This window comes from Adiantum capillus-veneris, chromosome 1 (assembly GCF_014529385.1).
Source record: "Adiantum capillus-veneris isolate H3 chromosome 1, ASM1452938v2, whole genome shotgun sequence".
NCBI lineage: Eukaryota > Viridiplantae > Streptophyta > Polypodiopsida > Polypodiales > Pteridaceae > Adiantum > Adiantum capillus-veneris.
In genome coordinates this window covers 154,545,432-154,567,828 of record NC_140931.1, presented here as the reverse complement: position 1 = coordinate 154,567,828, position 22,397 = coordinate 154,545,432, and the positions used below count along the sequence as shown (strand labels likewise).

At 46.5% G+C, this 22,397-nt stretch overlaps 1 protein-coding gene and 1 pseudogene across 5 annotated transcripts in view; both read right to left on the bottom strand.

Moving 5' to 3' along the window:
* Nucleotides 1-22,397, bottom strand: part of EMB3142 (nuclear pore complex protein (DUF3414)) — a 108,992-nt gene that overhangs the window by 8,538 nt on the left and 78,057 nt on the right. For all 5 annotated transcript variants that reach the window (XR_015189491.1, XM_086522340.1, XM_086522313.1 and 2 more), the window contains 12 exons: nt 10,533-10,662; nt 10,380-10,457; nt 10,092-10,256; nt 9,830-10,003; nt 9,608-9,751; nt 9,358-9,501; nt 8,579-8,737; nt 8,366-8,476; nt 7,882-8,025; nt 7,616-7,716; nt 7,357-7,476; nt 7,135-7,273 (listed from right to left, as the gene is read on the bottom strand). Coding sequence is in view for 4 of the 5 variants with exons in the window: in XM_086522340.1 (XP_086378466.1) it covers nt 7,135-7,273; nt 7,357-7,476; nt 7,616-7,716; nt 7,882-8,025; nt 8,366-8,476; nt 8,579-8,737; nt 9,358-9,501; nt 9,608-9,751; nt 9,830-10,003; nt 10,092-10,256; nt 10,380-10,457; nt 10,533-10,662 (1,609 nt within the window). In the remaining variant the exon portion in view is untranslated. The remainder of the gene's footprint in view (nt 1-7,134; nt 7,274-7,356; nt 7,477-7,615; nt 7,717-7,881; nt 8,026-8,365; nt 8,477-8,578; nt 8,738-9,357; nt 9,502-9,607; nt 9,752-9,829; nt 10,004-10,091; nt 10,257-10,379; nt 10,458-10,532; nt 10,663-22,397) is intronic.
* On the bottom strand, nt 2,047-2,811 carry LOC147465843 (uncharacterized; annotated as a pseudogene).

Below are 22,397 nucleotides of genomic sequence, written 5' to 3'. Positions count from 1 at the left end.
GAACCCATGTGCCTGAAACCATGATGTCATCTCCCCATACCAGCATGTTGTATCTCCTTGTATGGCTAACTGTCGAGAGGATTCAAGTGCTATGCGAGCATATCTGTCTCTAGGAAGTTCCCATGTCCGGTTTATGAAGGAGACTGATCTGGTGAGCGCCTCCACCACAAGTGGGGGGGCCGCTAGCTCTGCTCGAATAATGGCCCGTGGTATTGATGCCTTGGCTCTAATGAGCCGCGAGATCATAGAGACCAGAGGTTTCTCCATGTTCCCCCATCCGTCTGAGCGACCCGTCCTCCCGTGGTGATCCAGTGAAGGTCCCCATATCTCGGTTCCATAGAGCAATGTTGAAGCCACCAAGGTGTCAAAGAGCCAGAGCTTCATTCGGGGCTCCTGAAATTGAACCTGCGAACACATCCTCTCCAATCTACCCAATGCTGCGTGGGCTCTAGTAAGTCTGGTTTCTGCTGCTCTTCTGAGTGAGAATGTAGGTCCGCTAAAAACCACTCCAAGGTAAGTGTAAGCGTCTGTGTACTCCACCGTCTCCTGGCCCATGTGAGTGTAGGCGCTGACCTCGTGATCCACTGTGGGGTGGTATTAAACACCATAACCTTGGTTTTACCCAAGTTGACAGACAAACCCCTTTCGTGGGCAAACGTATGCAGAGCATCCAATTGACGTTGCATTCCCTCTAGGGATTCGGAGATCAACACTATGTCATCAGCATATAACAAAAGTGGAATCCATGTCCCTGCCAACTGAGCACCTTTATCCCCATCGTTGTCAATGTAGTCAGAAATCTCATCCACATACATACTGAAAAGAGTGGGAGAGAGCGGGCAGCCTTGCTTCACCCCAATAGTGGAGTGAACCGGTGTAGAAAGTCCCTCCGGGGTGCGTACATGCCCTACTACTGATCTGTACAATGCCATGATCCCCCAAATGAGTTCTGTGGGTACTCCCATTTCGTGTAATCTGCGCATCAGTCTAGCTCTGGGTACCGTGTCGAAAGCTTTGCGGAAGTCCACAAAGCTACAATAGATCCGTCTCCCATGAAATCTGCCTTCCTCGATGATGGCCCTGAGTGTTAGGATGTGGTCGAGAGTAGAGAAGCCTCTCCTGAATCCTGCCTGCCCAGTTGCACGTATTCCTTCCCTCTCTGCCCATCTACTCAGCTGTTGCTCAAGAATGGATGCATACAACCGTGCCAGTGTGTGCCCAATCATAATAGTGCGATAATTCCCAGGCTCCATGGGGTCTTCTGATTTGAAGATAGGTACGATTGTAGATAGGCTCCAAGTGTCCGGTAGGCCCTCACACATGGCACGGTTAAACATAACTGCTAGAAGCTCTGTTAGTAGGTCTTTGGCATGCATGAAATGCTCAGCTACTAGGCCCTCATGATCATACGCTCTCCCAGTCTTCATCCTATCAATGGCTTTCTTCACGATCTGGGCAGTGAAAAAGACACATGTATGTGGGCATGGGTCAGGGGGGTTGGGGAAGGGCGGTTGTCCAGGTACTGTGTACAAAGATGATGCGTACTAACCCCAGGTCTCTGTGGAGGAAATAGCAGGGGGGGGGGGGGCTGCTCATGAAAAAGCCGCCACGCTTCACGTGAGTCTTGACTCAAGAATAGCTGATATAGATCCTGCTCGAGTCTAGCCAAAAAAGCCCTCTTCTTCCGCCGCACCAGGCGTCGGAAGTCCATCTGTGACTTTTTGTGAGTGACGCCCCCCAATAGCACTTCCCTCTGAAGTCTGGCTCTAGTCTGGCGGCACTCCTCATCGTACCAGCTGTTCTGAGGCATGCTCCCAGATCGGCGGCTCTGCTCAGGCTGGGTGTGTGGGTATGCTTCAGCTACTGCCTCATGTAATGTCTGTGTCAGTATAGTAGTTAGCTCCTCCAGAGGTCGCCCCGGGTCCTCAGTACATAAGCGTCTGTACATTCCGTCCATGTATACCGAGTCCGTCTCCCTTGTGAATGTGTAGCGAGTAGGGGCTGCTACTCGTGGCCTGTGTGCTGCACCGAAATGGAAGGAGATGGTCAGTGACACCAGAGCATGATCCACTGCCACCCCGACCGGTCTGGCCCAACTGTCAGATCCTCAATACTAGAGATGAGGTTAGGTTGTGCCATGACATAGTCCACCGTGCTGGCCCCATGTCTGTGTGGGAACCATGTAAAACCTCCTGCAGCAAGAAATCTCTGTAGGCCATTCAAGATGGCAAATCCATGTGCAGTGCCTATGTCTATCAGGTGTCGCCCATACTCAGTATATTCCATATCGTGTGATAGTCTGGAAAGGCCAGTCTCTGCCACATCTATCTCTCTTAACATCTCCTCTGAAGTATCATAAAACACTGCCTGGTGATGGGCAATCCTAGCATTGAAGTCCCCGAGGATGATAATGTCATCGTCCCTAGAGAACTCTCATATGTCATCATACAAAATAGAGAAAGGGGACTGTCCTCTGGGTGGTGCATAAACTGATGTACTCGGGGGAAAGTAACAAATAGCTAGATAGAGGTATCTGCTTGTCTCTGCTTTCAGTCTCACCCACATGTACTTAGCCTGCTCGTCCCTGCGGGCTATATGAATCAGTGGCTGCAGATCCTCTCTAAATAACACTGCCACTCCTCCCGAGCCCCGCCCTCTGTGCTCTGAGCGTGTCTCCTGTCTGTAGGCTATCTCCCACCTATATCCACTGATGTGAGGCATGGATTGCCCAGGGGCCTGGTGTGTCTCAGAGTAGAAGATGATGTCTCTTCCAGTAAAGCTATCCTCAAAAGCACCCACATCAAGACGCATAGATCCATTGCACTTCCAGGCAGCTACTTTGAGTGTCGTCCCATAAGTCTCGCACCGTCATGTGGAGCGTCGCTCGAGTATTACCACTTTTCCGTCTCGGTAAAAAGCGATCTTGCCTTTTCCCCTTGCCGCTCTAATCTCCGGCATTACTTCCTGCATATGAGCGATCTGCGAGAGGGTGAGATCGTCCCCAAGAAAGATGCCAGTCTCTTTAAGAGTTGGTCTTTTCTTCAAGAATGACTTCTTTGCTTCCATGGAGGGAAAACGGAGGATGAGTGCTCTTTCTTTTGAGGTTTCTCCACTGTCTCCATTTTTCTTCATGTTGCCCACTCTCCATGCCCTTGTGTGTGTCGGCTCATGAATCCCCATCAAGGCTGTGAGTTCTTTTACTTCTTCGTCCACATTGCCTTTGTCTTTAAGACCGCAAATTCTCACATGTAAAGCGCGCACCCTTCTCCTCTGCTCCTCCTCTAGTGTCTGGTTAATGATGGTGTTGGGTGTGGACATGGGCGTTATCTCCTTGTCTTTTCCTTTCTTGGCCACCTTGATCCATTTCTCGGCTTCATCCGCCTTCTGTTGGGTTTTGGTAAGAACATCCACCCAAGAAGTCGTCATTTCTTTGTGCTATTCTTCTCCCTCTTTGATGGCCCGTACTTGTTCCTTGATCGTGTTGATTTCTTCAATTACTGAGGGTTGCAGTTCGCCCTCTTCCAGTGTGTTTCTTGATCGGGTTTCGGCGAGTTCTTTCTGAGTGACGTGATCTCTTCCTCTTGGGTCGTCACTTGGTCTTCCAGCATGCTTATCTTGTTCTCTTGGATCAGCACACGTACTTCGAGAATGTTTATTGTGCCCCAGAGATTGCGGTTCATCTTGGTGATGGTCTCCGTCATTTCCTCTTTGCATTTTCGAATGGCATCCTCTAGGGGGTCGGCTTTTTCGTTCGTCTTCCTCATGCTTGATCGCCGTCCGCAAGGGGATTAGATGCGCGTGTGCACCCACCCTAGCAGCGGGCACGGCAATTGGGCGTGTGGAGGAGTCGTCCTGTGCACCCCCACTAGCGACGGTCTCGGCAAGTGGTGGAGCGCGAGGCAACACGGCCTGGGGGGGAAAGCGATAGCTATAGGTTGGAGAGAGGAGAGAGAGAGAGAGAGAGAGAGAGAGAGAGAGAGGAGGAGAGAGAGAGAGAGAGAGAGAGGGGGGGGGGGGGGGAAGGGGGCCGGCCCAAAAAAAAAAAAAATTACTCCTACGCGTAAAAGAAAAAACGAGGAGGGGGGGGGGGGAGGACTTATTACGCGTAGGAGAGGGGGTGGAGAGCCAAGGCTTCTTCACCGTGAGGGGACAACGAGATGTCACCCCCAGCATGTAGTCCACTGGGACTCTCTCGAGGTCAGGCTAGACAGCCCCCTCCAACCAGCAGCAACAGCAACAGCGAGGTAGGAGCCAAGGAAGGCCCTCCTCATCATCGGCAAAGACAAGCCGGCAGGGAAAGCCCGCGCTATATCAGCATGAGGTTGAGAGTACCTCTTGAGGAGAACTCAATTGGCAGGTGAAGGCAAGAAGACCGGATCCTAGCCCACAATCATCAACGGGTGAGCCAAGCAAGGCAACAACCCCCAACTCAATCAGACGCAAACAGCAACCAACCAACAAAGCATCAAAAGCACGACCGAGTGCCTGCGGACTATCAGGCTACAGCCAGAGCCTCAAAGCAGCGAAGTGAACTTCAAAAGCAGGACAAGTGCCTGCCGAATATCAGGCTATCATAAGAGCCCCAACAACACACAAAGAGACACGATCTTCACAAGCAGGACATGTGCCTGCAGACCATCAGGCTAAGTAAGAGCCAATTAGCATCAGCAAAGCCGGGGACCCGATTTCAACTCGGGTGGACCGTGCACCAACCAACACAGCGAAGCCGGGTACCCGCAGTGGGTAGACCGAGCACCAACCAAACCACTGAAGCCGGGTACCCGCAGTGGGCAGACCGAGCACCAACCATAACAACGAAGCAGGGTACCCGCAATTGGGCAGACCGAGCACCAACCCAAACAGCAAAGCCGGATGACCCAGAAGTGGTGGACCAAGCACCACAGCGAAGCTGAAGGCCTGCAAGCGGACGGACCATGCATCTTTTTCCTTAGCACACAGATTCGGGGATAGCCCCCCACAAAGACGGCTCAACGCAAGAGCCACATGAGGAAGGCCCCCTCTCAAGAAGGCCGGAGGTTGAGTGATGCATCCCGCAGTGACGGTCTACGAGATAGCACTGCTCATACACACAAGCCAACATCAGCCCAATCAAAGTGGGCACATCTTCAACAGAAGAAGGCAATCAAGGCTATGTCCACCCCGACGGTGGCATAGACCCTCAAGCAAAGACACCTACATCCGGGCTCAGACAAGAGCCCCTCCAAGGTAAAAACAGCAGATACGCCTACATAAGGCTCACAAGGAGCCATACAGGTACCACAAAGAGTACACCTACATTCGGCTCAGACAGGAGCCTCAACAAGTACACATGCAACCAAGCCCAACATTCGGCTCAAGATGGAGCCTCGAAGGGCACACAAGAAAAGGAATGTGGTGCGACCACATCGGGCTCAAGAGGAAGAGCCCCGCCATTAACCCTCTTTCTTCCAACCGAGCTTCAACCCTTTATCAAGATCGCAGCGGATCTAAACAAGGGAAAACACGAAGACCCAAGATGAGTGATTCTCAGGTTTGTTTTCGTCGGCCAACGAAGGCAGGTTTGTTAAGAACAAGTCGAAGTTCTTCTAGAACTACACATATATGTGAGCACTCAGGCTCAATCCAGCGACAAGCTTCAAGCAGATAACAAGGAACGGAAGCGGATCGGCCAATCTTCTTCTCTACGAGTTACCTACTTCAAGTCTTGCCCTCAAGTTTGCAAGACTCACATCCGAACTTTCAGGTTCACGCGAGTCCTAAAGTATGCCAAAGCTTCAAGGTATCAATGGGATTGTCCCTCCGGCAGTCTCAGGAAAACCTTGGTTTGTATGCCAAGGAAGTTATCAGCTAGGCTTCATCTTTTTGGTCAAGGGACGGACCGGTGCTCAATAAGCCTAAAAGGTACCTTCTGCAACGTACCTTACTTCAACGAGCAGGTAAGCTCATATCAGGACATCCAGGTCTACAATGAGACCTCAGTAAGTGCTTCAAGAAGGAAAATCCAAAGGCCAAATCTTCAGAAGGTCCGCCGGCCTCGGCAATCAAGCCTAAGGATTCAATTCAGCAGAGTAACTTACTCTCCATGGAACGCGAAGCGAGCAAATCCTTTCGGTGCTTGGGTGTTGCACCATGTAATCAACTCAGCTTAACGCGAAGTGGACCTTCGTCGCCATCTAGGAAGGAATCAGCACGAAGTCAGACAAACCAGCTTCCAAGAAGCAGTGGGGATCAATGCGACTTGGTTCTCACACTAAAAGACGAGAGTTGCATCGTCACTGCAGCTACAGGTAAAATATCCGGAACAGACAGGTTCCTTGGCATGGATCATGCAGCCACTTGATCTATGCCCCCCTATGTACATACATCTATCATTCAAGCCCCATCAAAAGTGCCAAGCGGACTTGGTACCCACAGCTTATTCTGCATTCAGCAAGCACGGTTGTTTGAGATAGACACTGCCTCATCGGCAAGACCGCTCATGCAGCCCATTTTGGATTTCGTAGATGCACGTAGCTCTACATCCTCCAAAGCACTACCCAGGGAAATTCCAGCCCTAACAGTGCTACTCTCGGGACGAGAGTTCTCTAAGGGGGGGGTGTATGTTGGGCTCCGATTGATTCGGAGCTCCCGGGGTGACGGTGGGACGGTGACCACCCGATCTCGGCTAGCCGTGGCACGGGCCGTGGGGACGCGCGATGGACCCGGATGGGGACGACGGACGATGGGACATAGTCCTGACCTACATTTTCTCCTCACCACACCGTCTAGGTACTACGGACGCGTATGGGGGTTTGAGAGCGCCCGGTAACGGGAGTGTCCCCCTCCACTTCATCACGTGGAGGTAATCGGGGGGGTCCGACATGCACGGGGACTCCATGACCCAGTTTCGGGGCCGTCGGCTCGTAGTCGACAGGTCTCTTCGGCGAGCGTAGAGAGAGAGAGAGAGAGAGAGAGAGAGAGAGAGAGAGAGAGAGAGAGAGAAATGAAATGTTATATTAACGTCTTCAAAAGGCCAAAGTGACCTATGAGAAATGGTTATTTATGCCTGCAAAAGGCCATATGACCCAATGTGTAATACAAAAGACACCAAGGTTTCAAACAAGAGAGAGAAGAGACTAGATCAGATTAATTCACCTCATTCATTCTTTCAATTTGCTGAAGAAGAGGAAGAAGCTTCTCATTCAAGGAGCGAAACTCCTCGCTGGACCCAAGGAATGACTTGACATTGTCCATGTTCTCACCTCTGTCTCTTAGGTTATCAGGCACTTGAAATCTGAAAAGCGTGCAGGAAATGTTATTGCACTTTATGCCAGTTGAATTCAAATGATAGTATTTAAAAATCAGATTTTGACTCACTCCTCATCATAGTGGATGAACAGAATGTTCAAAGCATGCTCAATTATGAGGAGATGGATTGCAATGACAGATTCCCTATTTCCTGCTGCACTGCACATCTCAACCATAGCTACATATCTCCTGCAATATAACCCACCCACCCCCCACAGAAAAAAAGCGCGCACACAAAAAAAGCACAATTAAGAAAGGCAGTAAGCCAAAGAAAACGAACAGGATTAGTTTTGGTAGCAAGAGAAAAGCCTACCACCTGACTACTAACCTCTTCCTTATTCCCTCTGTTTCCCCAGGATGCTCCACTCGGCTATATGCCTTTATAATATCATCAACCTCATGGCAGGATAGCTCATTTACATCTTGCACCTTGATTCACACACACGACGATCACAATCAACTAAGGAAAACAAAGCCAACTGCATATAATTTGTGGCACAAAATTTTGACTTGAGCTAAAAACTCATATCTGGGTAGCTTAACATGAGAATGACCAAGATGTCAAGAAACATGAAATGCCAGAAACCGTGTTACCTTAGCCAACAGTAATGACCTTTCCTCAGTGGCTGCCTCTAAATCCGAGAAGCACTGCTCTAACAGGCTGGCTATCAAACTTAGCGTAGGCTGCCGGTGCCTCCCCAAGCTAAATTGACTTGCGAGAAGGCTCCCAGAACTCAGCTGTGGCATGCACACAATGTTGTGGATTAAAAACTCATCTGACAAACCTTTTTTACTTAAGCATGTGTGTTTAGTCAGTCTCAATGTCTCCATTGTCTAATCAATTCAGGATGCACACGTATGCAAGGGCATGTGAGCACATGGATCATGCACACACTTCACTCTGGATTTTATAGACCTATGATAGAACAGTCGCTTTTCCAAAAAATGTCTGAGTGTGTGACTGCGTGTGTGCACATGTGCATGCACACAGGCGGGGAGTCAACGAGTGGATAGACACCCATGCATTACTGACAGTGTGCAATCATGATTGTTAGCAGTTTCGACTGACACTACTCACGATTGGATCGGAGATGTGGAAACGCATGCCCTGCTTAGCCACCATACAAAAAAGGAAAGATATTAGGTTGCAGCGCACACGTGCGAGAAGAAGTTCCATTCTTCTAGTAACCTGGGTAAAGCAAAAAAGATAAGTTACCTGAAAATGCATGGGCAAGAAAAGATGTTTATAATTTGCACCGACTGCAAAAACACCTAGCAAAAATCCACCCACCTCTAGGGCTCCTGGTGCAAGGATTGTAAACCGTTTTGCCTCTGAAACATAGCATACAAATCTGTTTTTGGATTCCCCTTCTTGAATAAAGTACACAGATGCTAGATTGTAAAGAGCTTGGCTAAAGCCCCACTCATCTGTTGTCCCTAAATGCCAAACCTGCAGGAAATGCAGATGTTTTAGATCATGTTAATAACTCAAAACAAGAATCTGCTAAATACTGGTGAGGAGCACCCCAATATTCGCTCCCTTTATGTCATGCTACTGACACAAGCTTCTTGCACTTATATAGAGAAAGTCTCAGAGCACAAACAATGCTCACATTAAGCCGAAGAACGCATTGCTACTAACATGTTTGCATTCTCCTATTAAAGATAGTATGCAAGATATATTTTGTTACAATGTCCAGAAAAACTGTACAAATCAGCTTCAAATGTGGGAACTTGCTAAACAGTATGAGCAGATACAACATACAAAAGTTGAAAACAGACACGAAGAATGACCCACCAAATTGCAGGCTTATTCAAGAACTGTCGAACAAATATATTTTTCTTACTACAACAAGAGAATTTACAGACAAAGAGGTGCCGGATTTCTTTTTCAACACTAAACCAAACATAAGCTTACAAAATTAACAGGCGCCTATACATCAAGGTCCATAAGACTCGGCTACATATAGACGCAAAGATAGTCATACCATTCCCAATTCTGGTGCCAAAATTTTGAAAGAAAAAGAAAAACAAAAGTTCTAGCGGGTGAAAGGCTGCTTATACAGTAACCTTGCTAAGAATTGCGGTGACAAGATCAAGCTCTTCCAAATCGTCCAGCTGTACTCCCGACTTGTCATCTCTGAGAATTCGTGCAAAAAGCCCATGATGGCCCCTTACAAATTCAAGTATCTCTGAAGTTACCTCATCGCCACCCTGATCAAAATAGACAGACAGTGATTACAAAATACTCACCAGGCAATACACATTAAACACTTTGATGACTACATAGCATGCAGACTCAGACTGTCAATGCAAAAACCTTTTCTGTAGCACTTTCAGGATCAATCAGAGTAGCCAAACACAGCACAATCCGCAGAACAGGTGACACAATCTGATGATGCCTATCATGTTGTGAACGCAGCCCAGTTCCAGACTTTACAACTTGCTCCCATTTTGCATCTTCCTGAATTGCAAGGAAACAGAAAATGTTCGTTTCCCTTCGCATTCAATAGACAAAAGAAGCTGGATGCACGACACAAACCGAAAGTTGAACATCAATGGCTCTACAAGAGGTCAGATGCTGCAGCACTCCCATCGCAAACAATGTCTGCGCTCCTCGTTTCTTGTTCTGATAACCAACTCGAAGTAGCAAAGCTAGCTCAGCCTCAAGTGTGTAGAGACGTCTTACAGAGGCAGGAGATGGGAGTAGCACTGCCTGACATCATTGAAAGACTACATAAGCATTCTCTCTTCAAAGCATTTTACAGTATAAATGAAGGAAAAAAGCATCCATGCCATGTCACCTGGTATGAGTTCGTACTAACGTCAACTAGGCAAGCCTGCAATAAACCCCTATTTTGCAGCTGGCTAAGAATGATTAGATCACTGTCAATGCCTAGCAAAGCATCCAGCGCATAGCAGGCCATAGCCTTACCCATCTCACTCCCTTGCGAAAGGTCCTTTGTCAGCTGTACAAACACACACCAACTGTTAATAACTGGCATTCAGGTAAGGTCACTGTTAGAAGCATGCCTCCATGGACTTAAATTTTGACATGATATTGATAACAAAACAGAATAAGGGTTTCACACCACATTTATCAGGGAAACAACATCGGTTTTGACGGCTGCAAGGTTAATTTTTTGCAGCTCCGCCTGCTCTTTGTCAAGCTGCCAACCGCACACTCTATCTATCAGAGACCATAAAAAATGTCTCACAAGCTTAAACAATCAAGAAAATGGTACCTTTTCAAGGTCTCTCTCTTGTTCTCCATCCTGACCTTCCAGCAAGAGTGCCCTCATAACTGGCAACGAAAGGTCAGGATCAATCGTTCCTTGGCAATAATGCAGATATGATATCAAAGTTGAATACTGTCTGTTGAAAAAAAACCCATAAAAACAAAATTTCATGAATATCAAATACAAGCACAATGATGTTTCTTGCCTAAGACAATAAAGAGGAGAAAAAGGGAACAGATGGACAAAAGAGTGAAATGGGTATGAATCAAGATATCCTCAGCAATATATCACATCCTCTAGTGGCAAAATATGAAAATCTCTCACCCTATATATTTTTGGACATGAAAGCGGAAATTGCTGATTGATGGCATCTCTGACACTCTGCTAAAAATTTTCTGCCCCAAATTCCAAGCATCATGGGATGCCCAAATCAATAGTAAGCGCAAAACAATGGGAAGCTTTTCCATCCTAGGTGCTTCCACATCAATAGTCGACTTTAGAGAATGTTATCTGGTTAGATTTGCTTCACCACTTCTGTGTTTTGTAGGTTCCCCTCTCCAGAAATAAAATGAAATGTTATATTAACGTCTTCAAAAGGCTAAAATGACCTATGAGACCAATTGTCACAAATTGCCGACGTGTCAAAGCCTAAAGAATGGAGCCAACTTACAGATGCCGGCCGAGGGGCCTAAACCCTAAGAAGAGCAAGTAACAAAAGAAGTCCTACCAACTTATGGGGACCCCGTCCGATGGGGCCCCAAGTGACATAAAGATTAAAATAAAGCAGGACCCGCTGCTGATGAAGTGGCAGATTCCGAAAATTGCGCTGGTATGATGACGTGGCACGCTGTACGGATTTCCGCGTTTTGCATTGGCTGATGACGTGGCAAGCTGTACTGATTTCCGTGATTTACGCTGGCAGCTTTTTGGCTTTGCTTTTGGACCAGATGCTTTTGAGTTTGAAGGCTTTTTACTATAAACTGTTTTTGGGGCCTAGGGCCTTTAAATATGAGGTTAGGGCTCTTTCTCTGGCATGCTTCCTGGCGAAGGTGCAGAGTCTGGAGTACCGGATTTTACTGTGTTGATGCAATATAAAGAAATACCGGAAGGGGCGCCAAGGTCTTGGGCCAATACTCTCTGGGGTGGAATTCTGCGACTCCGTGTCGCGTGTCGTCTCTCTCTTTCAGTTCAATTGTTATTTAAAGTGCTTAAAATTGTTCAGTCTGTTCTTTTCTATTGGCACGTGGTGCCCGTCTTGGGACACCAATCTGTTACAAAATAGTGAATCTGATACCATGTCTGGGTACAGAAGAAACAGAACAAAAATACTACTACAATCCATCCTCATTTGTGCTCTCGATGTCGAGAGAGTATGGCTCGAATCTTCTTGTGTAATCTCCGTCGATGCTATGTAGCCCCTCTCCTCAATCGTGGCCGTCTCGATCTCCGTAGCTCTAGCGCTCGGTCGATGAGAGTCCCGTTAGTGGTCGGATGAGTGTGGGCCGAGCTTTGCAGTGATGGCTGCTCCTCTGGCTGTCCCATATCTAGTGAAAAGAAACCTGTAATCTGTCTTTGGGACTGTCTCTCTCTAGCTCTCCCCAGTCAAGTGTCTCTATATCTTGGTAGCTCAAATAGATATAGCCCAAGACGTCTCTAATCCTCATAACTCATAACCTTCGAGAAAGGACCGAAACCCTCTCTGAATAAGCAATGGAAACGTCCCCGTATCTCATAATAGTAGTAGAAGGTGTCGGCCTCGAAATTCCCGGGCAGAGTCCAAGAAGAACTCAAATGGTTGCCATACCCTCGTATCGGGTTAAGATCTTTAGAGTAGGGAAGTTTTGCTCAAGATCTAGTTAGCAAGAGGACTCCCCAAGCACTATCAAGATCAAGATTCCCATACAGAGTCCACGAAGAACTCATAAGGTTGCCATACCCTCATATCGGGTTAAGATCTTCAAAGTTTCAGAACGGAGTCTGGGTATCAAGCCCTAGTCCTCAACCTGGTATTGATTCTCTCTTTATTATATTCTCCCTAACAAACTGGCTCTTTAGACGTCTATTTCTATATTCCTCTTGAGTGCTAAAATTCCATTATGCTTCCATTTTGTGGTGGACCCTCCCCCCCCCCCCCCCCCCCCCCCCCCCCCCCCCCCCCCCCCCCCCCCCCCCCCCCCCCCCCCCCCCCCCCCCCCCCCCCCCCCCCCCCCCCCCCCCCCCCCCCCCCCCCCCCCCCCCCCCCCCCCCCCCCCCCCCCCCCCCCCCAACACCCCCCACGAACAACCCATCTTCTAGTTCTCAACCTAGTATCTATTCTCTCTTCTCTATTTGATTCTCCTCTTAACAAACTTGCTCTTTACGAGTCTATTTCTATATTCCTTAGTACTAAAATTCGATTTTGCTTTCATTTTGCAAGACAAACCCCCTCCCCCAGGCCACACACACACACACACACACACAAAAAAGAAAATATACCTAGATGAATCCAGGATAAGCCCAGATTCACCCTTGAAGGAAAGTGCAAGGTATAGCCCCATGGTAGTCACCCACAAGACAATATAACCATCAGCTCCATCATGCATAGTATTGACTAAATACCACGACATCCCCACTAACGTCGTCAGTGCCCAATAGTGGGTGTAGAACTAGGTACTTCAACAGTACCTTTCTTACTCGGAACAAAGTTTGCAAGCACACGAACCAAACAATCAAACGTAATTCCTGCAGTCCCTATCTTTGCAGACATTGACTGTTAGTACCGACGCACTAGGAACAACACATATCGCACATGTACCAATCGACAGTCACATCACAGGACATCATAGGACATCACACGACATCACATGGCAAATCACATTCAACAATCTCAAATCGTGATTAATCGGCAACGTATTTAGCAATCACATCCAGATCCAGTCGGGACCTCTCACATGCCCGATTGATTAATCCTTATTGCGATCATTTCTATAGAGATTTATCAAACCGAAATGCTGCAGTCATTTCGTCTATCAGTTCCTGCACTCAAACAAGTTCACTACAAATCAATCAGTACCATTTTCATTATCGGGAATTCCAGTTCATATAGTCATACAAAAGAATATTGTAAGCTCAACAGTATCCCTGAAACCCAAAGGGACATCAACGACTCTATATCAAATCAAGGTATCGGGGCAATCTGTTGACAAAAGAGTGGAGTGACTCCCCTCTTGTGCATACCCACTGCACTAGATTCTCCCATGCTAAAATCGGGGTTCTATCAGAGTAGACTATGCTAAGCCGAATGCTTCAAGATATAGGTTCACAATCTGAGGAGTATCTGCCAAGTCCTCCTCCATCCACTTCACATCCAATGTGGGATAGAATTCTTGAATTTAACCCGGATCAGGGTCAGATGGTTGCACCATATTCCTCAAAACTCGCCCGATCAGAACAGACGACTGAGAAGGTTGCCGGTTGGAAGCTCTCGTACTTTCTAATGCCGGAGGAGGAGGTACCACCTAGGCCATCAGAGGGGGTAACATATAGTTCAAAATTTGTTGAAAACTTTGCAGCATCGGAAGATTCTGTTGAGGATGACGCGAAAGAATGTCGTGAAGTTCGTTGAGCAGAAACTGCAAATATTCTGTTGAATCCATGAATTCCAACTCTTGGATTCTTTATGGCTTATGCCCTGTAAGACAAAGCGATGAAGACGGGAGCGCGTCCGATGCGCGATGAAGTAAGGGTGGGAGTGGCTAATAAGTCCGGGGTCGAGGACCGAAGATACCTCAAATAAAATGCCAATAGCTCTGTCTGCTCTTCTGTAGGACCGATATGCTTTCAGAAAAGCACACGCCTGATACTCTGATACCATTGTCACAAGACGGGCACCACGTGCGAATAGAAAAGAACAGACTGAACAGACTTATAACACTTCAATAACAATTGAATTGAGAGAGAGAGAGAGACGACACGGGACACGGAGTGGCGGAATTCCACCCCAGAGAGTATTGGCCCCAAACCTTGACACCCCTTTCGGTATTTCTTTATATTGCATCAACACAGTACAAGCCGGTACTCCAGACTCTGCATCTTCTCCAGGAAGCATGCCAGAGAATGAGTCCTAGCCTCATATTTAAAGGCCCTAGACACCAAGAGCAGTTTTACATGAAAAGCCTTCAAACACAAAAGCTTCTGGTCCAAAAGCAATGCCAAAAAGCTGCCAACACAAATCACGGAAATCTGTACAGCAATCAGCGCAAAACGCGGAAATCCGTTCAGCCTGCCACGTCATCGTGTCAGTGCAATTTTCAGAAATCTGTCATTTCATTAACTTTTGTGTGGGTCTTGCTTTATTTTATTTCCTTTGTCTCTCGGGCCCCATCGGAGGGGGTCCCCATAGGTTGGTAGGACTTCTTCTTCTGTTACTTGTTCTTCTTAGGGTTTACGCCCCTCGGCCGGCTTCTGTAAGTTGGCTCCATTCTTCAAGGCTTTGACACGTCAACAGTTTGTGACACTGCCAAAAGCTCTTATCTCATAAATCTGTGTTGTCAATTCCGGCCTTGAAAACAATCGGCTCTCATAGGCAATCACATGGCCTTCTTGCATTAAGACCGCACCTAAACTACGACCACAAGCATCACAATATACTTCGAATGACTTTTGCAAATCCGGCAAAGTCAAAATTGATTCTGTAGTCAATTTGTCTTTCAATGTCTGAAAGGCAATCACCTCTGTGGGTCCCCACGAGAAAGGGAGTCCTTTCAAAATATGCAAAAGGAAAGCAACCTCTGCAAATTTTTTAATGAACTATCGGTAGTAAGAACATAAGCCCAAGAAGCTTCTAGCTTCATGGACATTCTCAAATTGGGGCAATCACGAATACTCTCAATCTTGGCCGGGTCCATCTGCACTCCTGCTACTGAGACGATGTGTCCCAAAAAAGTGTATCTCTGATAGGCAAAATTCACTCTTCTTTGCATTAATCACCAACTTGTGATCTCGCAATGCTTGAAAGACCTGTAGCAAATGTTCACTATATTCTGCCTCATACTTGGAGAAGACAATAATGTCATCAAAGAAAGTGCCCACAAAAGATCTGTACTCTTTGAAAATCCTGTCCATCGTTCGGTTAAAGGTTGCTGGAGCATTGGTAAGGCCAAAAGGCATCACCAAAAATTTGAATAAACCGAAGGTTGTCCAAAAAGTTGTCTTGTAGACGTCTTCCGGCGCGATTCGGATCAGATGATATCCGCTTTTCAAATCGATCCTGTTGAAACAAGAGGATCTGTAACAAACTGCTGACGTGTCGACCTACTGAAGAACGGAGCTATCAGTCGAGGGCCTAAACCCTAAGAAGAACAAGCAACAGAAGAAGTGTCACAGAGTGATAACGTGGTTGCCCGAGAGCAGAAACCCTAACATATTTCCTTTCAGGATCAAAAACACTTTAGAATGACAGCCCGCATGAAAGTAAAACACAACCCTGAGAATCATACAAGGATTCTAGAGCAGATTAAGTTTTACCTAAAAGACTACACTCCAAAAAATTCCTTAGCAATTAGAACCCGACCTTTTCTGGCAAGAAAGGCCAAATATTGTATTACTTACTACAATAAGTAGTCATAGCCTCATTTACTTTTTTGTATATTGCAGACCCTTGCTCTTTCGCAAGGTTTTGGAATTATCCTCTGAACCCATCTCTGTGGCAATCTCTTTGGTCCTCAGATGTATTAGCCCCTAATTTCTGCCAAAAACCCTAACTGTTGAAACCCTAATTCTGGAAACCGTAACCCTAAAACCTGCAAACCCTAATTTCTGCTGCCAAAAACCCTAAAACTGCAGAAACGCTAACCCTAACCCTAAGGACAGATTTCTGCGTTTTGCGACGTGGCAAGCTGTACGGATTTCCATGATTTACGTTGGCAGCTTTTTGGCTTTGCTTTTGAACCAGAAGCTTTTGAGTTTTAAAGGCTTTTTACTATAACTGCTTTTCAAGCCAAGGGCCTTTAAATATGAGGCTAGGGCTCATTCTCTGGCATGCTTCAGTACGAAGGTGCAGAGTCTGGAGTACCGGCTTGTACTGTGTTGATGCAATATAAAGAAATACCGAAAGGGGCGCCAAGGTTTGGGGCCAATACTCTCTGGGGTGGAATTCCGCCACTCCGTGTCGCGTGTCGTCTCTCTCTCTCCATTTCAGTTCAGTTGTTATTTGAAGTGCTTAAAGTTGTTCAGTCTGTTCTTTTCTATTGGCACGTGGTGCCCGCCTTGTGACAGTGGTATCAGAGCATCAGGCGTGTGCTTTTCTGAAAGCATACCGGTCCCACAAAAGAGCAGACAAGCTTTATTCAAGGATATCTTCGCCCTCAAACCTGGACTTATTAGCCACTCCCACCCTTACTTCATCGCGCATCGGGCACGCTCCCGTCTTCACCGCAGTCTTACAGGGCATAAGCCAATGAAGATCACTTGCAAGAGAATGATCCAGATTTGTTTCAAGTCACTGTTTTTCTCAGAAGCAGTGTCATGCAGATGTTGATGTCTACAGAAACCAAGCAGCATACTCTAAGTACTTGGCAAGCTTTAAAGAAAAAAAAAACTTGCCCGAAGTTATATGGTTTCTAACATCTTCCTTCGGAGTGCAACTTCTGGCAGAGTGGGGTATCCTGAAATGCTTGCCATAGAAACCCTAGCAGATTATAACTTGGAATTTCTCGATATCTCCCAGTAGATGTCTCTTCACAAGCAGGAGATCCAGTGTGATTGCTATCTTGGGACTACCATCGCCGCCAAAGAAACACTGTCTGTCCAAGAGCTAATGGACCATGCCGTGCTCGGCTACAATCTTATGGAAGAAACCTAACCCTGATTTTTTGTATAGGTTTCAGGATGGAAAGTTAGTCGACTTTTCGAGCTCGATTGATGTCGAGATTGCTTTTTAAGTTTGAGTTCTGTTTGAGCTTGTTTGGTGATCCTGTTTGGAATTTGTTTGAAATGGATGGTATCTGTTTTGAACCTGTCTTCGTGCCGATTTGAATTGTTTGACTCTGGTTTTAATACTGGTTTCAATGATTGGTGATTTTACTCCCGGGTGGAGTAGTGAGAAATTATGTTTGAGAATGCTTGTTCATACTCATGGCCCGGACCCTTGTGGTTATTTGCGGGGGGAGTATTGAATGATTGAAAAAGTGTTGTTGTTACTCATGGCCCGGACCCTTGTGGTTATTTACGGGGGGAGTATTGTTGTTGTTACTCATGGCCCGGACCTGGATGGTTATGCGGGAGGAGTATTAAGAAGTCTGAGCAGTGGTTACTCTCAGCACCTCCAAACGACGCAGGCTGCGGTCTGGGGGACGTTTGGTTGTAAAAGGCCTCTATATCTCATGGCCCGGACCTTTTTAGGTTATTTGCGGGAGGAGTGATGAGGGAGTCGTTGAACAGCTCATGGCCCGGACCTGGATGGTTATTTGCGGGGGAAGTGTTCATCGGCGGCTTTATGTTTCTATGTCTTGTAACATGCATATGTGAGCATTTGTGTTGCATTGTGATGTGCCAACCACTGAATATTTCTAATTGGATGAGATTTGCCTGGGTATGTAATTTTAGTGCATCAAGACACCCAAGGAAGATCAGTACGGTCTGGGTGTGATGGCTAATTTTACTACGCCGGAATATCAAGAGTTCCGATCTGGACGAAAGGAGAAGCTAACTCCTTGATCAAAACAGCCGATAGGAGCAGCTAACTCCTTGATCAAAAGAGTAGAAAGGAGAAGCTAACTCCTTAATAAAAAGAGCAAACTGATGGTCCCTCGGAATGTCCCTTGGAATGACCCTCGAAAATTTTTGAACTAACTTGAGTTGTTTTGCAGATATGCTGTAATCGCGGACGATTACTCTCTTTCAAGAAGGAGAGATGTAACAAACTGCTGACGTGTCGACCTACTGAAGAACAGAGCTATCGGTCGAGGGCCTAAACCCTAAGAAGAACAAGCAACAGAAGAAGTGTCACAGAGTGATGACGTGGTTGCCCGAGAGCAGAAACCCTAACTGCTGAAACCCTAACCCTAAAACCTGCAAACCCTAATTTCTGCCAGAAACCCTAACTGTTGAAACCCTAATTCTGGAAACCCTAACCCTAAAACCTGCAAACCCTAATTTCTGCTGCCAGAAACCCTAAAACTGCAGAAACCCTAACCCTAACCCTAAGGACAGATTTATGCGTTTTGCGACGTGGCAGGTTGTACGGATTTCCATGATTTACGCTGGCAACTTTTTGGCTTTGCTTTTGAACCAGAAGCTTTTGAGTTTTAAAGGCTTTTTACTATAATTGCTTTTCAGGCCAAGGGCCTTTAAATATGAGGCTAGGGCTCATTCTCTGGCATGCTTCAGTACGAAGGTGCAGAGTCTGGAGTACCGGCTTGTACTGTGTTGATGCAATATAAAGAAATACCAAAAGGGGCGCCAAGGTTTGGGGCCAATACTCTCTGGGGTGGAATTCCGCCACTCCGTGTTGCGTGTCGTCTCTCTCTCTCCATTTCAGTTCAGTTGTTATTTGAAGTGCTTAAAGTTGTTCAATCTGTTCTTTTCTATTGGCACGTGGTGCCCGCCTTGTGACAGGATCCCTGTAGTCAGTCAAGAATATCATAGATCCTAGGAATCAAAAATCTGTTCTTGATGGTGATTTTGTTGAGAGCTCTATAGTCAATGCACATTCTCCAAGATCCGTCTTTCTTCAAAACCAACACCGGAGAGCAGTAAGGTGAAGTACTCAGCTGGATAAGACTCTTTTCCAAGAGGTCTTTCACTTGGTTCATAATCTCTTCATTCCGGGCTCGGCTCACATGGTAAGGTGGCCGGTTCGGTGGAGTGCTTCCAGGTATCAATGAATGGTATGATCCTCAGGACGAGCTGGTGGCAACTCGCCTGACAGGCCCTCAGAAAAGCAATTGGCATGTGTGGAGAAAATCTTGGCATTCTTTATCAAGTTCAAACATATTTGTCCTATGTTCATCATTCAACTCTTTCAAAAAGATCGAGTAAACAAGCAGACAGTATTTCATTAATTTCGAAACGACCGAAGCCGATACAATGGGGACAGATTCGCCCTTATGTTTCACATCAAGTATAATGGTTCCGCCCTTTTCAATAGTCAATGTCACTTTCTTCGCCCAATATTCGACCACGGTATTGTTCTTATGGTACCAAGGGACTCCGAGGAGAACATCACAACCTTCCAAGGGCATTATAAAGAAGTCCTCGTGTGCCCCAAATACCCCCGACAATGCAACGAAAGTTCGCCAATGACAGGTGTAATGGCCATGTCCCTGCCGGGTGCCGCTAGAACTGCCTCTGCTTGTGGTCCCATCCAATCGGATGTAATCTCGAGCCGCGACGCCAATTCAGGTGAAATGAAGTTGGCCTTGGAGGAAGTCCAAGAAAGTCATATTGGTTGGCTTTATAAAAATGCTTCTTCTCTCCATAAAATCTATGATCGTCAATGTCCGAACTATCTGAAGACGAGTCCTCTGTAGAACTGTCAGAAACTGGGCGAAACTTAGGCTTCTTCACCTTTTTCTTGCCCTTTCCGAAGCTTTGCTTTTTGCTTCGCTTTTTCCCTTTCCTGTCTTCTTCGCTCGAGTCAGAAGAGCTAGAAGAACTGTCAGACGAAGAAGAAGAAGAAGAACTGGCTACTCCTTCAAATCGCATAACCCGGAAAGTCGGTTCCCTTCTTCTGCTTTTTGTCGTGCTTTTTGGCTTTGTTGTTCGCGTCAAAAAGCTGGGTAATTCATGTATCAACCACCTCTTCCAATTCGTGCTCTGTAAACATCCTCAGAGTAGAAGGTTTCTTGAGTGCCGGTTTGAGGTGTGGTTCTATGGACTTCTGCCACTGGGAGTACACCTCGTGGAAGGACATCTGAGTCAAAAATTTGGCAAATTTCCGATCCTTCGCAAGATTGATCATCATCTTTGTCACATCGTCAACCAATTGTCGACGTTCCATCTCTTCAATCTCCGCGTGAGTAGGCCTAGGCGGGCCGTACTCTTCGTGAGAATCTTCTTCGTGATCTCTTCTGGCATCCCTCGATGCAGAGTAAGTCAATTGTCCGTTGTTGGAATCCATAAGTGCCGCGTGAAAAGGATCGGATTTCCCCATAGCAAAGAAATCATCCGTGTTTTGATACCACCTAACAAACTTGGACACTCCAAGTCAAGATTCTACCGTGACACAGCAAAGATTCACTTCAAAAGAGATCAAAGTTCACAATTTTAATTCGAGACGGCCCGATAGAGTTTCGTGCCTAGAGCGGTAATGATAGAGCTAGCACATCAAATGTACATAAGGATTCAGTGCAATAGCAGTGTACAGTTTGACAAAAGTATGAAGGTCTCATTAAGTCATTTGTACATATGTTTCGACAGTCTTTCTTGCGGATACATGCGATGATAAAAGGGTGCTTACCACACAAGATCATCTACGGCATGTATTTATGGTATCCAATCGAGGACGTTTACCATTTCAAGAGGAGGGTATGTCACGAGGACGTGGCAACTGCTAACCTTAGTTGTTGGTTTCTTCTAATGATTTTTGTTTAATTTTTGAGACCCTCTTTTTGAAGGGGCGCCAATTTTGGGGCCTACAGGTTGTCGCCGTCTGCTCGAGGCATTCTAGCTTCCGAGCCGTGTGTGTACTTAAGTGTTAATTCCCGTCTCGCAGGTTCTCTTTGCAAAGTGCTCTATTTGTGTGTCGAAAGTAAAGAATTTCGGGTGAAAGCCAAAGCCTACCGCCCCACCACGGGCCGGTTTCAAGGTTCCATTGCCGAGATATCAATCACTTTTTCCTCAAGAAGTGAGCCTCGGTTGTTTTGGGTAAAGACACAGAGTACAGGAACTTGGAATTACACTATGACTGACAGGACAAATGACACCAAGGAAGAGGTTTTCTCTTCATAGGACAGACAGGAAATTCCGCATGTTTGCCCTGCCAAAAAGTGGTCATATTAGGGCTGATTTTCTGCTGCGTTTTTAGGGTTTGCAAGTATGAACCAAGATGAGATAGGGAGAGGTCTCACGGTGGTAGATTGGCCACTAGATCTCTTGCGGGAGTGATGTGGGTCTGCCAGGTGACACGCTGCTTGCCGATTCTCTGAGGCGATTGCTTGGATTCTATGACGCATTGGTAAATCATCTTGAAATTTGAGCTTGCTTGGTCGTGGGTGATACGTCAATGTTGTGGAATTATGCTCGTTTGCATTTGCACATGTAAAAAGTTAAGGGACAGGTTGCAAGATGCTATGTGGTGAAGTTCAAGAACTATCCACCTTTGGATGCAAAGTGGATGGAAGAGCATGAACTGTCAGAGTCACCAAATGTATTGCAGCTTTACCTTGAAGCCTTTGGGTTACAACCTACTTATGCCCCAACCCAACGTGTGCAAAGGAGCGGTAATGATAGAGCTAGCACATCAAATGTACATATGGATTCAGTGCAATAGCAGTGTACAGTTTGACAAAAGTACAAAGGTCTCATTAAGTCATTTGTACATATGTTTCGACAGTCTTTCTTGCGGATACATGCGATGATAAAAGGGTGCTTACCACACAAGATCATCTACGGCATGTATTTATGGTATCCAATCGAGGACGTTTGCAATTTCAAGAGGAGGGTATGTCACGAGGACGTGGCAACCGCTAACCTTAGTTGTTGGTTTCTTTCCAATGATTTTTAATTAATTTTTGAGACCCTCTTTTTGAAGTTGCAAATGGTCGGACATTGTATGGCCAATGTGAACGGTAGTTTCACCCCCGCAGACGGGAAGTTGGTCGGCATTGGAACTGTCCCCAGCCAGTGGCAATTCCATTTTTGTTTATTTTCTCTTTCTTTGGGGAATTTCGT